Source organism: Rhagoletis pomonella, unplaced genomic scaffold (genome assembly GCF_013731165.1).
Source record: "Rhagoletis pomonella isolate Grant_MI unplaced genomic scaffold, Rhpom_1.0 Rhpom_scaffold_00001, whole genome shotgun sequence".
In the NCBI taxonomy this organism is placed as follows: domain Eukaryota; kingdom Metazoa; phylum Arthropoda; class Insecta; order Diptera; family Tephritidae; genus Rhagoletis; species Rhagoletis pomonella.
The window spans coordinates 46,099,347-46,113,915 of NW_023458555.1; the positions used below are offsets into that span (position 1 = coordinate 46,099,347).

The 14,569-nt window shown below is 32.7% G+C and overlaps 1 protein-coding gene across 1 annotated transcript in view; it reads left to right on the plus strand.

The window, feature by feature from the left end:
- LOC118744904 (L-galactose dehydrogenase-like) overlaps positions 1–2,592 on the plus strand; it is a 14,612-nt gene extending 12,020 nt beyond the window's left edge. Inside the window, exon 5 of the mRNA XM_036478335.1 lies at positions 2,395–2,592. Coding sequence (XP_036334228.1) covers positions 2,395–2,470 — 76 coding nt within the window. The 3' untranslated portion in view covers positions 2,471–2,592. The remainder of the gene's footprint in view (positions 1–2,394) is intronic.
- Positions 2,593–14,569: the final 11,977 nt, after the last annotated feature.

Below are 14,569 nucleotides of genomic sequence, written 5' to 3' on the forward strand. Positions count from 1 at the left end.
CTGCAAACAAACTTTTACCAATTTAATATGTATTTGGTGAAATTATTTGTTTCCTTCTCTGTTAAATTTAAAATAATTGCGATAAAACAAACATCACGAGGGCAAAGCTGCGGGCAAAAGCTAGTGGATTATACTAAAAAATTTAACCACAATATATTTAGTCAAAAATGAGTTCCCATATAAATGACTCTTATTGAGCCTGCATGCTTGAAACCATTTAGCTATATTCCTATATTCATACATATAGGATAGTTAATCCCGGGATCCCGGCCCATTTTAAATCTCAAAAATCCCGGAGTTCTTGGAAAATAATCCCCGGATTTTCGGGATTTGTAATTTGCACTGATGGCAATAATAGAAACTTCATTTTCTTAACCAGTATTGACTATATTTATTTTTTGTATTTAATTCATATTTGTTATAAATGTCACTGTGCGATAGTAAATTTTACACGCACAAATCAATATATTCGCGAAACCACATTCCAAATAAAGTAAAATCGTTTTTTTTTTAGTTTTTTACTCTGACGTCAGTAACCCAAAAATGATTTTAAAAATTCAGTGAAATGTGCTTAGAGAAGAAGTATGGGTATCAAACTAAAGAGAAAATTCGGTAGAATTTAATCAGATTCAAATTTTTGGTACATAAGGACTAGTAAATATTGAAAATTTCCTTTTAAAATTGTATCCCGAAAATTTTGCAATATTTGCGTTTGAAGAAAATATGTATGTTAAGGACTTATATAAACTCGATAACATCTTCGAATTTCGACCTTCTAACTTTATCAGTTTAAAGAACTACCTATTCGTCCTTATGAATACAAAAAAAAATTGTAATTTTCTAAATTCTAATGAAATTTCCTGTTTCATTTGGTACCCATATATTTATTCTACATTGCATTGAATTTTTGAAACATTTTTTGGAATTAATCACATCTTTGAAATTTCAAATTCACTTAAAATAAATCCTGACGTCGGAGAGAAAAAATAAAAACGCCACTTTAAATAAAAAAGTAGGTTTCAAACCTATTTATTTATTTATTATTTTATGGTAGGAGAGATAGAAGCAATTTTTTTCGATTTAAGTTGTTGAAAACTAATGAATAGGGCTCGGAATCTCATGCAAATGCATGTTTTTATTGGACATCTTTAAATGGAAATGGTTAAGTTTATCTTTACGTTAAATTTCCTTTAAAATGACATTCAATGCAATTGCATGATTTTGCATATTTTGCAAAAAATACTTGATTTTGCATATTTCTTGCGCATATTTTAGTATATTTTAAAATAAATGCATGTGGTTTTTGCATAGTTTTGGTTTTTTTGATTTACAACCATTTAAATTTAGTGCGAAATCTCTTGACAAAAAAATTGCCGTTGACGCACTCTCTTCTACCTCTGATAGATCTCGACTGATCAATACTAAATTACCCTAATATGAGTCCGGGGACATAGGATCATTTATTGAAACGAGGCAGCGGACGAACTAGCAAAGGTGCGGCTCCACACTGAATGTGTCCCACGTGTGTCACTCGAAGGCCAAGCAGAGGTGGAATCTTACAGGATCGTACCGGATTACCCGATAGTTCTGGGTGTCCCACGACCCACTTAAAACCAAAGCTCTCTTAGGAATGAACATTGAAGATACCTAAAAACTTACTGCAGTATGCACTGGACACTGGCCGTTGGGGTACATGCCGGAAGGAATAGATTGCCGTTAAAAAGGCTCTGTCGTGGTTGCGATGACCCTAGCTCAAATGAGACAGCCGAACACTTCCTTTGCGAGTGTCCAGCCCTCGCAAGGATGAGGCTAAAGAGCCTCTGCATTACTGCAGAATGCTTTAGAGTGCAGATGTCTCTCTCCTTATGACGTACTGAAATTCATTAAAGCCACCAAATGGCTGTAGGTTGCACGAGTTGTGGAACCAAAATGGCAAACTTTCTCAAACTATGAAACTGTCAATGTTTCTATTTACACAATATTGTAACTGACTGTTTGATTATAAACTATTTTTATACATAAATATGTATTGTATTTTGTAGTGAATTGTGTTTAGTTATTTTCTGTTAGAATGCATGTTATTACTTAGTTTTGCACCGGCAATAAATTATTAAGAAAATATTTTTAATTGCATATTTTACTTGTTTAAAGCGCATATTTTCGATTTTTTGTGCATGAGATTCCGAGCCCTAGTAATGAATATCTAAATCCCGTGACTAATCCCGGTATTGTGATAACCACAGCTCGAAAATCCCGGGATCGTAAAAAGCGAAAAAATTAACATCCCTAGTACATATGTATATACTTGTATGTATGTATGTGGGTGCATATGTACATAAATATTCGTACGAAATGTGTAAAAATTACAAAACCTTTTTAATTTTTAATTCACAGCATTTTCACTAAATCACTCAACTGGGAAGGCAACGAATTGGAAACATATTGGGCAGCCATGAAAACAAAGAAGTAATACGGAAGCTGATTTATTAAATCTGTAACAGAATGCAATTGAATGAATTTTGTATGTTAAGTTTTGGTCGGTCTATATTATTCTAATAAAATAAAAGGCTTTGAAACCTTATCTAAAAGGCATGCTGTTGTACATTTATTCAATTAGGACCAACTTAACTTTTTTTAAGAAAATCTTAATTGGACTTTCAATGCCATCGCTAAAAAGGCAAACATGTCAAGGAATCGCGTATTATTAAAGTCTATGGACAACGGTACACTACACAGGCCTGCCGTCCTCCAATAACAATGTTATTTTTTTTTTTTTAATATCTAGGTATGTTAAATTAAAACCAGAGACTGTAATAGTTACAACTTTTATTTACAAAAAAAATCGCTCTTTAACAGTTATTTTTTTCTTTTATTTAATTACTCCTTAAATAACAGTCATTTCTGATTTTTATTTTATAAATTCAAAATATTAATTATTTTTGATTTTTATCTATATAAATAGTCTGCAAATAACTGTTATTTTTGCTTTTTAAACTAAATGTCTTTGTTAACAGTTATTGAAAACTTTTCATTATAAGAGTCATAAATAAAAAGCAGTCAGTGACTTTTACTTTTAAAAGTCATCAATATAAATCAGTCACTGACTTTTTTTTTAAGTCATGCGTGTTTTTTATTTTTCATTGGTGACATCATGGTGAAATTATAAGCAGGTGTGGTAATAAAACAGCTTGCTCGCTTAATTTTCGTTATTTTCTTGACATTCGGTATCTTATAAAAAATTTTGGAGGCAAATTTTAAAATTAGATAGTGTCAAATCTTGTTTCTCGCTCTTATTACTACACCTGGTATAATTTCACCAAGGGGGACATGTATATGTAAATCTGAAAAATTTATGTTATTTCAAAGTTACCGCTAATAAAATTGATAGAAGTTATTTTCTTAAGGCTGGTTTTCATTAGGGAAAAATTACTGACATCAAAAACTGTCTTCATCTGCCAGCTATTCATTTGGTGGAGTTTCCATTACATTTTATGACCAAATGTCGATACCGCAATGCATGTCAAAGACTGTCGTCAAATTTCGGTGTCAGATGATTGACATCCCGTTTTCATTACTAATGTCAAATGTGGAGTTAAATTTTTACAAAAAGTGTAGAATACCGACCTTTTAGCTATAGACAAACCAAAAATGTAACTGGATAGAACTCTTCATGCTGATTTTAGCCTTACCAAAATTTTTTAACACATGTAAAAAATTAAGAAGATATAGGAGGTTACGTTAAATTTTTCGATATTTTGAAATATGAATATCTTATGAACTACATAACCGATGAAACAACTAATGATTTCAGAATAAAGACGATTAATAATAATAATAATACAAAAGATTGGCGCTTACACATATGTTAGTGTTTGGCCGAGCTTCTCCTCCGACATGTGAGGTGCGCCTGGATGTTTTCACACAAAGCGGAGGGACCTACAGTTTTACGCCGACTCCGAATGGCGACTATATTTTTATGAGAAGCTGTTTTTCATGGCAGAAATACGCTCGGAGGTTGCCATTGCCTGCCGAGGGACGACCGCTGTTAAGAAAAAACCTTTTTTCTATATTTTTTTGCGATGTTGCTTTGACCAGGGTTTGAACACAGGTGCTGCGGAATGGAAGCGCGCACTGCTTACCACTGCAGCACAGCGGCCGACGATTAGTTTATCTTTAAGTTGATGATAATTTTTATGATATTTCAATTTTTAAGTCAACAACAAAAACAAAAAATTCAATTTTTTGATACAATTACCTTTTTTGAAGAAAATTGTATAATTAATGCTACAGAAATTTATATTATTTAGAAAGTACAAGTTATTACCTAATATAAAGGGATTTTGTATAAGGCATAATTTAACGAAAGTAGTAGTAAATGGCGTTTACCTAAAATTTGTTTTAAAACGTCGTAAAGAGGTATTAAAATTACCTTTGAATTGGCATCAATACTTTTCTAATCTGTAAAGTAGTTTCCGAGGTACTAAACATATAAAAAATAGGAAAGTTGAAGTTTAACCTGTTAAATTTCTTTGTTTTTTGCTTGTCCCAAATAATTGGTATGCTTGAAATCAGCGTGAAAAGTTCTATCGATCTGCATTTATTTTTTTTTAGCTAAGCGATCGGTATTGTAGCTAAAATCAGCTGTTCGCATGGCAAACGAAATCAAAATTGCCAACATGTTGGTAAATACATTTTAGTTGTCAAATGCTGCGTTTTCATTATTTTGACAACATTTGACATCAAATATGACCTAATGAAAACCAGGCGTTAGCGTTAACACGCATTCCAACAAGCCTAATGGAAGGTATTTCGGAAAAAGTTAAAGTGTTTATAAAAAAAAAACAATTATTTGGAATAAGTGTAAACATGTAGCATATGGTGAAAGTCGGAAAAGTTTGTTCGGTATAGTGCAAGTTTCAAGCTGCTTTAAAACCCCGTTAAATTTTAACTTTTTTATTTGATGGCAGTGTCCTCCATTAAAAGAAAATTGTCGAAAATAGTTTTGTATGAAAAAACGCGAAACATCTTCAACAAAAAAAAATAATAATAATAATTTTTGTGAGCTGTCTGCAAATGTTTTCTTATGTTGGCTGTAGTCTGTCCCTTCACCTGAACATATGAAAAGAAATTGTAAATAATCGGCGAAAAAAGGCCGATGCCGATGCTCAATTTTGTGCCGATGCTAGCCGATGCCGATGCCAATGCCGATTAATCGGTCGGACTCTAAATATATTCACCATAATTTTTAACCCACATTAGAAAAAAAAACACCTTAATTTTCCTTTCTTTGTTTTCATGTAATTACAGCCAATTTCAAATTTCATATGGAAATTGACAAGAAATAAAAACCTTAATTCACAAAGGTCCTAACGATCACGGGAATTTCGGGACATCGTTCAAACAATCCCGGGGTCGCGAGATTAGTCCCGGGATTTAGATATTCATTATTTTCCAACAAAGTAACATGAAAAAATTGCATCGATAGTTTGAGAAGCTGTCCTACCATATAATAAATAATAAATAAATGGGTTTGAAATCTACTTTATCATTTAAGTTGTAAAATATTTCATCGGTAACAAAACAAAATGCAGTAATTAAATTTATACGCATTTAACAATACTTTAGCCTGTACATATCTGATAAAGTAACTTAAGGCATGTCGGAAAAAGCTCGATGCAAAAAAAGCTTAAGTCAACATATGTAAAAAATTATAAAAAATCAACGTTACTTTAGTTACTTGAAACTTATAAAATTGCGTAGCTAAAATTTTTCTAAAAATTCTGAGTAAACATTTTTGTAAACATATGTAGTGTGGGGCTGAAAGAACTTTAAAATTTTTCTAAAAATTCTGAGTAAACATTTTTGTAAACATATGTAGTGTGTGGCTGAAAGAACTTCATAATACGAGTGGCAGAAATAAAAGAAACGCCTTATTTCAACCAGTTCAGTCTATATTTCTTTTCTTTATTATTTAATTTTTTTTTTATAAAAGTCTACCTCATTTTATATATAATTAACTGCATTTAAATGCGCATTTCAAAATTTGTACAAAAATTGTAAAAATGTAAAAAAATTGCCAAAATTTCTAACTTTTTACTCAGCATTTTTAGAAACATTTTAGGTACACAGTTTTATAACCCATTAAATTAAAGTAAGGTAAAATGAAGTTTCATGCAGTTACAAAATACCATTGATTTTTGGAAATCTTTTAAACGATGCTGGGCATTTTCTTCCTTATAAACAAAATGTCGAACATACTTTGTATGGAAGAAAATGCGTTACAACGCCAGCAAAAAAATTATAAAAAGCAACGTTACTTTAGTTACTTGAAGCTTATAAAATTGCGTAGCCAAAATTTTTCTAAAAATTCTGAGTAAAAATTTTGAAACAAGACAATTTCAAAACACGTCAAGCAATTGATATATTCACGACACTAAGGGCCAAATATAATAAAACTGTGTTTTTAATTTTAGAAATTTTGTTTTTTAGAACTTTATAATTTCAAAGATAAGATAGATTCTAAAAAATTATTTAAAAAGTTCGGTGCAACGTAGAATAAAAATGGGTACCGAATGAAAGAGAAAATTCTGTAGGATTTAAAAAAACTAAAATTTTTTTTGGGTTCAAAAGAACGAAAAGGTATTGAAATGCCCTTTTAATCAAATTTATTTTTTAAGCTAATAAACTTAGAAGGGCTATATTCGAGGACGTTGTCCAGTTTATATTAGTCCTTAACATATAATTTTTTCCAAATAAATATTGCAAAATTTCAGGGATATTCAAGGATACAATTTTTAAGGACATTTTCAATATGCTCCTAAAAATTTAATCTGTTCTTTCTCTACAGAATTTTCTCTTTAATTTGATACCCATGGCTTCGCGAATATATTGATTTTTTTTTTGTGTGCAAAATTGCCTCTCGCACTCTCGTATTTCATCGATTAATTTTACAAGGCAATGTCCTAGGCGGTAGTCACCATCGGCTCTCTCTGCTCTACCGGGAGTTACTAAAGTAGTCACAGACGTGATTTATGGGCGCCCTCTGTCGTAGTTTTTCGATGCAGTAGCGGTTCAAAAGTAGCGATTGACTCCAGCGGTACTGGAGGGTATATAAAAAAAATATTAAATATTAAAACATGAGGCATTCTATTATTGCCACCATTCGGGATTTTCGGGTCTTTAAAAAGTCCGGGATCCCGAGATTAACATAGGGTTTGAGGCACCCTCCAAAATTTTTTATCTTTCCGAAAGAGGCGCTGGTACCAACTAGTTGTATACATATATATATAAATATAGCAATCGTAGACCATTTAAAATTGAATTTAGCTAAAAAAAATTTGTACCACTTCAAAATACTTACGTAGTATGTATGCATGTGCATAAGAGGGGGAAACAAATTTTAATTCTTCGATTTCGTAATTCTAATAGTTAGTACGGAAAAGTTGCGAAACATTATCACATTGAACCGTGTGAAACCGTTCTTCCATCGGATAATATTTACGGTCGCCACAATAGCCCTTAAAGGCTCGGTTATGCAAGACTTCCCGCGAAATTTGTGTTACATGCATTTTTTTCACTTTTGATTGACTAATTCTCGGACTTGCCTATATTAAAAATCTTTCTAAAAACCTTTTAAAAAATGTATATCAGAACCATTATTTGTGAGATATTTCAAAACTTTAAGGCTCTTGGGGCGACCATAAATATTATCCGATCGGAAAACGCTTCAACACGGTACAATGTGATAATTTTACGCAACTTTTGCGCAATATTAGAATTTCGCAATCGGTAAATTGATTTTTTTCACTCCACCCTAATGTAAATACATTAATTTTTGATATTTTTATTGAGCTTTGTACCACGATTGTTTATTAGGAAAAATAACATTGACAAATACATAGTTTAGAGTTTAAGAGCCTGCCTGAAACTATACAAAAAAGCAAATAAGCAAATGGATGTATAGATACTAGTTGGTTGAGAAAGGAAAATCTAAAACTATTGTCATTAGACTTGATGATTCCTTTACCGAATGCTTATTATCTGCGTAATAGAAATAACTTCCAACTATGACAGGTCGTATACGTAACTTTATTTTATAACATTTGGAGTTAAGTATTATTATTATGTCATTTCTTATTAGCGGCACAATTTCTGTGACTCGTGAACTGGTTGGCACCAATAGTTCATTTCCAGCAAACCTTAATTGCAGTTTATGCCTATTTGAAAAAGGAGAATACAAGTCACAGGGGGTAATTGCTCAGATTAAGTATGCACAAGCAAACGAAAATAATAACGCAAAAAGTAAGAAATAAACCTTACCGACCGACCACCCCATGTCGAAATCCTTGGATCTTAGCTGAACTCTTAAGTAGTTACCACCAAGTTCCACCAAGAGGGTGGAAACGGGCTATGAATCAAACTTAAAAAAGGTTTAAAAACCATTTAAATTTTGTCGCTAAAAGTTTTTTCCATTTTTCTGTAATCTGAAAGATGTAACTTAAAGCTTAGAAACACGGTGCCGTTTATCCAGTTCAACTTATTAATTCGGAATTACCTCTGGAATTAACTGCAGGTGGTCCGGATTACGTCCTAAAGTTAATACCCAAAAATAATTCGAAGCAAGCTAATTTTCGACGACAAAACTGTTACATATAGACGTGTAAATGTCCATTTTATCCTGCATATCATAATCCATACATTATACATATGTATTTTAAAATACATATAAAAGTGCAAAAGTTAATTACAAACACAAAAAAATATACACAGGCGTTATACAAATAAATCGGAAATAAGGTTTAATTACTTAATAGGCATTTAATTTTGATACGAAGAAGTGGTAAAAGTAGGCACTACAAGCAGCCGATATTTGCAAGCATTTAAGCAAGCACTTACATACATACTCGTACATACACGCGCATGTGCATAAGTATGTATGTATGTACATTATGATGGTCCAAAAATGCATGGGAAAAAGTAAAGTCGGAATTTTAATGCTCTCACACCCTAGGATTGTTCCATACCGAAAAAATATACCCCGTTTTTTTTTTTATTTTGAAAACAAAACATATTTAGAGGTCGCTCAAAGTTTTCCATGTATTTTATATGGGGAAAAAACAAGTTTTCGTAAAAATGGTCTTGAAAATCAATATTTTTCGATCGAAAACTCGGTTTCTCTTCAAGAGATTCCCAGTAATAATACCCAATTATTTATTTAACCATTTGTTCATAGTAACTATATTTGATAGGTCCGCCAAAACCCATAGAAAATGTAAGGTGGTTATAAATAAAAAATCTTTAGTACTAAAAAATGGTTAAATAAACAATTTTGTATTGTTATTTGAAGTCTTCTGAAATGAACCAGAGTTTTCTGATCGAAAAATATTGAAACTTTGTGCGTTTTGAGCGACCTATAAATATATTGTGATTTCAAAATAAAAAATAGGGGCGTCTTAAGGGTGAGAGCATTCCGACTTTACTTATTTTGGACCACCCTAATGTGCATACTAGGAACAATTTTGTACCGCGTTGTACCAACGCACGCGAAACAAAGCGGTTTGCACGAATTTTACCTGCGAGCAAAGAAAAGCTCATAGCAAAAAAAAATAATAATTGTGCAAGTGAAAAATTAAATAAACTGTAAATAATTGTAAAAAAATACAAAACAGAGATTAGAAAAACTTGCGCTGAAATGCTTGCGTTCATTCAAACACACCTACCTACTTCCATGTCTATATGAATGTATGTAGATATGTATGTATATGTACATATGTATGTATCTATATGGCGAAGAAGTTTATTAACATGACAGCAAAATCAAATTACCAACAAAATACCGTGTATCGCTTTAATACGGCGTGATCGGTATGACATGAAACGGAACGGATATGGTCCAAGTTGGAAACACTTTTATATCTACTTAAATATGTAGGTATGTTTATATGCATGTAATTGTAGACATATCGTGAAATGCGGAAAGAGATTTTACCGCTTTTATTCATATTTAAGTGCTTTGTTTTTGTATGAATTTTCTTATACCTGACTGCTTCAAATTGAGTTTTCCGACTTTGATTAACGCGTTTTCTTTTGATACATACTCGTACATAACTAAATTTACTTTTACATAGATCTGTATGTATTTTCATTTTCTTTTATTAAAGTAATCAATACTCAGTGAGTACGTATTATGATGAAAAATTAAAAAAACAGTGCAACAAGCCATAATACATATTGTACATGAACATAAAGATACATATGTATGTATAAGCAAAATCAACCATCAGTGTCTGTAGATTGTTTGACACTTTGACGCCTGGAGCCTCTTTGCATCGAACACGTTTTTGCGCGAAAATTGGCGCGAAACATAACATACATATGTATGTATGTACATGGATAATGAGATTACAGCAACAAAGTGGCGAAAATAAATTGATTATGGTAATATCCAATAGAAATGCTGAAGGTATACGAAGAATTGTTGGTTATAACGAATATGCACAAATGTACATTTATATATACATACATATGTTAACATTAGACTGGGTCGGTGTCTATGCAAAGAAACAACTTTTTAATGTATTATTTTTGAGGATTATACTCGTAGATCTCTTTAAAATCATGAAATAATTTAATAATTATTTTTGAGCTATAGGCCGTATGTTAAATAAAACATTAAATGTTTTCCTGTTTTATTTACTTTTTATTTTTATTTTGGTCGATATTTCGCCTTCAGTCTGAAGGCATCTTCAGGAACTATTAGCTTTGTCCGGTCGACTGAAGGCGAAATATCGACCAAAATAAAAATAAAAAGTAAATAAAACAGAAAAACAATTAATGTTTTATTTAACATACGGCCTACAGCTCAAAAATAATTATTAAATTATACTCAACGGCCAATAAGCAACACAATCATCATGAAATAATATCAAAAGGAAACAAATAAAAAATTTCAAAATCATTCGTTAAAAAGTTAAGTAAAGGTTTTTGTTTATTTAACTTTAATTTTCATTAAATGTCGTTAACGAATCATTAACTGACGCTGAGAGGGAACTTTTTCAAATCGTTACTGACGGACACTTTAAGTAATCATTAAACGACTCTGAGTGCGGCTGATAGACTTATTTCAGATGAAATACCTTAATTGTCTTACAATTATATTTGTAGGCATTCATCAAGAATTGTCTTTGTTCACTTTAGTCGCCATAAAGCAAGGACCGCAATGATTCTGGTGGTATTTAATGGTGGTAACTTGACTTTGATCCCTGGTGTCTCCGAATGATTTCACTTAGCGCTTTTAGCAATAACTCGAATCCAGCGCCACCTTGCGACTCTTTTTTTGCAATAGTATTGCCCCTACCATTACCAATATATACATATGTATCTTCCTATATGAGCCAAATCGGATGATATATAAGATTTTTAGTAATAACTCGACTCCAGAGCCACCTGGCGAGCAATTTTTTCCCTTCATGTCGCCAATACATATTTTGAGTATTAGCCACCTGCCGTTTTAACTATACAAGGATCCACTCAAACACAAAATTTCATCGTTTCGGAGGTTTAGGTATTTACAGATGGTAAAAATTTCATTCTGTTTGGAAGATGCTACGCCCCCTCTTCCAATAGCCCCCCACATTTCCCCATGAGTATGGGATTGATTTCAAATATCTCGAAATCAAGTTCCAGGACTCTACCACAAATACTACCAGAAATATGCGATATGAAAAATGCCATTTGTATCCGAGGTGTGGGCGTGGGCCTCTTTGTTTAATCAAGATAAATGCTATCCTTTTTTTAAGCTTTGCTAAATGGCACCAATGTCGAAATTTCATTATGATTAGTTGAGTAATTAAAGCGTGAAAGCGTAACAAACAATCCAAACTAATTTATATTAGTAAGGATTATCCAGTACTGACCATTAAAATAATTTTTAGAGGTGAGCATTTTCTACGTAGACCCAAATACACAAACACTAGGACATATATTTTCTGCCTTTGATTGGTTGTGCTCAACGAAAAACCATTATTAAGGGCTAGTTGTTCAATGTCTGGTTATCATCAGTACATCATTATCGACGATCTCGGCATCGCTAAAGCAGTCATTGTATTTATCCAGAGCTTCTACCTCCGATTTGTGTTAATCAGACATTGAATAACTGACCCTAAGTAAATATTACGCTCTGATTATGCGTTTTCTCAAGACGACTTTTCAGAAATGTTAAGTATGTAGCACATTGTCCTTTCACCTAGGTCCCTTACTTCTTTTGAAGAAGTAAATAAGTATATTTTACACCCGCATATGTAAAATATGTACCGCTCAACGACTATCACAAAAAAATGCAGGATTATTTTAAAATACGCGAAATTAAGTTACAGTTGTTAGTAGCCTTTTGTCTCGCATTTGGTAACTGGCACAATTGTTTAATACCTATATTTTTATTCCTCAGAACCTGCGAATCAACACATTAGACCACGCCAAAAAAATTAACATCCTGCAATGCGACCGCAATCTGACTCAGATTTTAGTTACTAAAGTTTAGTATTTGACATAGTAATTGATCGGCCATGAATCTCTCTCCCTACGATAGTTTTAAGAGGTCCCGCATCTAAAAGCTTAACTGCAGTCTAGAGGTCAGGTAAGTTGCAGGAATTTTCACATGCGGTAATCGGCAGGGTTTATTTCTTACTTTTTGACGTTTTGTTCTCGTTTGCTTGTACTTAACAAGAGCAATTACCCCTTTCCAGTTGTAATCTCCTTTTCGCAATAGACATAAACTGCAGTTAAGGTTTGGTGGAAATGAACTATGTATTAATTTTTCCCATAGGAATTACACGTAAGAAAATGAATTATTCTCTTCGACTTTCTGCTTACACAAAAATTAAAATAGATCATTTGAAAGCACAATTACATGTCTGGCTGTAGCTGAGCTTGCAGAGGTGCTTGCTGTTATTTGTTAGCTTCCAGAAGGTACGGGTTCGAATCCCATCAGAGGCAACATGTTAAAAATTAAAATTTTTTTGTCTTCAAAATATGAAAAACTATCTGTGAAGTGCGGAACGAAAGCGTATTCAAACGAAAAATACTGACTTTGAAGTTTCTGTAACCAAATGCATTTTAAACTAGTTTAAATAAAATGCAGAGTCGGATAACTTACTTTCTCCTAGGACATGGCCATGTTAACAAAGGTAGTTGCTTATATGAAAAAATGAAGAAATTCAACCACTTGTAGTTGGTATAAAAGTACTTTTTAAATTGATTTTAAAGTAGTTCCATCTCCGACAGGGATATAATCAATGTATGTAGGTTCGAGCGTTTTAATTAATCGTAGTAAATTATATTGACCTCAAAAGAGAATAAATCATTTTCTTACGTGTAATTTTTGTGGTAAAAACTAGCACTCGATGCGCGACCTCTTAAAACTATCGTAGAGAGTCAGAGTCGGTCGCAATGCAGGATTTTTCTTTTTTTTTTCTTTGACGAGGTCTAATGTACATACACATGTCCATACATATGTACATATTAACGTACATACATATTTTCAAATGCAAATACTCTCAATAAATAAGCGATTATTGGAATAAATTGCAATCAGCAAGTGGCGTATAAGTGATTGCGGAATAATCGCGCATGCGCGCCGTTTTTTGTTTTGTGTTTCAGTTAAATAAGCAGTGCAAATTTTCACATGCACATGCATACAAATATGTAGGCATTTACATTTGCAATAGGGGTATACGTCATGTGTTCAAACAACAACAAAATTAGCCAATCATGCTATTTATGCTATCTAGTGTGCACCATGCTAGACAGTATGCACCGGATCGTGAGTACCCCTAATGTAAACAAAGCCAGATGTTATGTACATTTGTGCAACACGCTTAAGCACATAAATACATATGTATATATCGTTGATGTTTTTGCAAAACCGCCAATCGACCGGTTGCAAAACCGCCTAAATCGCCGTTGTAGCAAAAATGAGATTTGGTAACCCTGAACTTCAGGCATCGAGATGTTTGCATAAAAATCGTAAAATCGTTATCAAACCAACAGATTTGTAAAATAATAGCTAGATAAAATAACGCCTATCAAGGAAATGCCTTCAAAGAAAACCCGTTTTTTCGTTCTCCTGTAAAATTTGAGCGCCGTAAGATAGGCGGTTTTGCAATTGGACCATTGTCGGTTTTGCAAAAACATCGACGATATGTATGCATGTGCATGCAAGCATAACAACATATTTCTCAATATTTGGCGGCGTTCAATCCTTTCGGACATACATAAGCCAACATAAGTGTAAACATCAAATCGTACATAGGTATGTATCTACAGGCTACCGGCCATAATCACCTCTTCATTCATCCGCATTGCGTATTGCTGCTGTCTAACATTTTAACCAACATTTTGAAACAGGTCTATGGCTGTCGCTCTTCTTTTTCTACATAGATATGTATGTATGTACTAAGTATGTACATTATCACCGCCCGCTTAGCTCCTCAGCTAAACTACTTACACATTCCTTCTTTCTCTTTTGTAAAAATTAACGCAACACAGCCAGTAGCACCACTACCACCAGCAC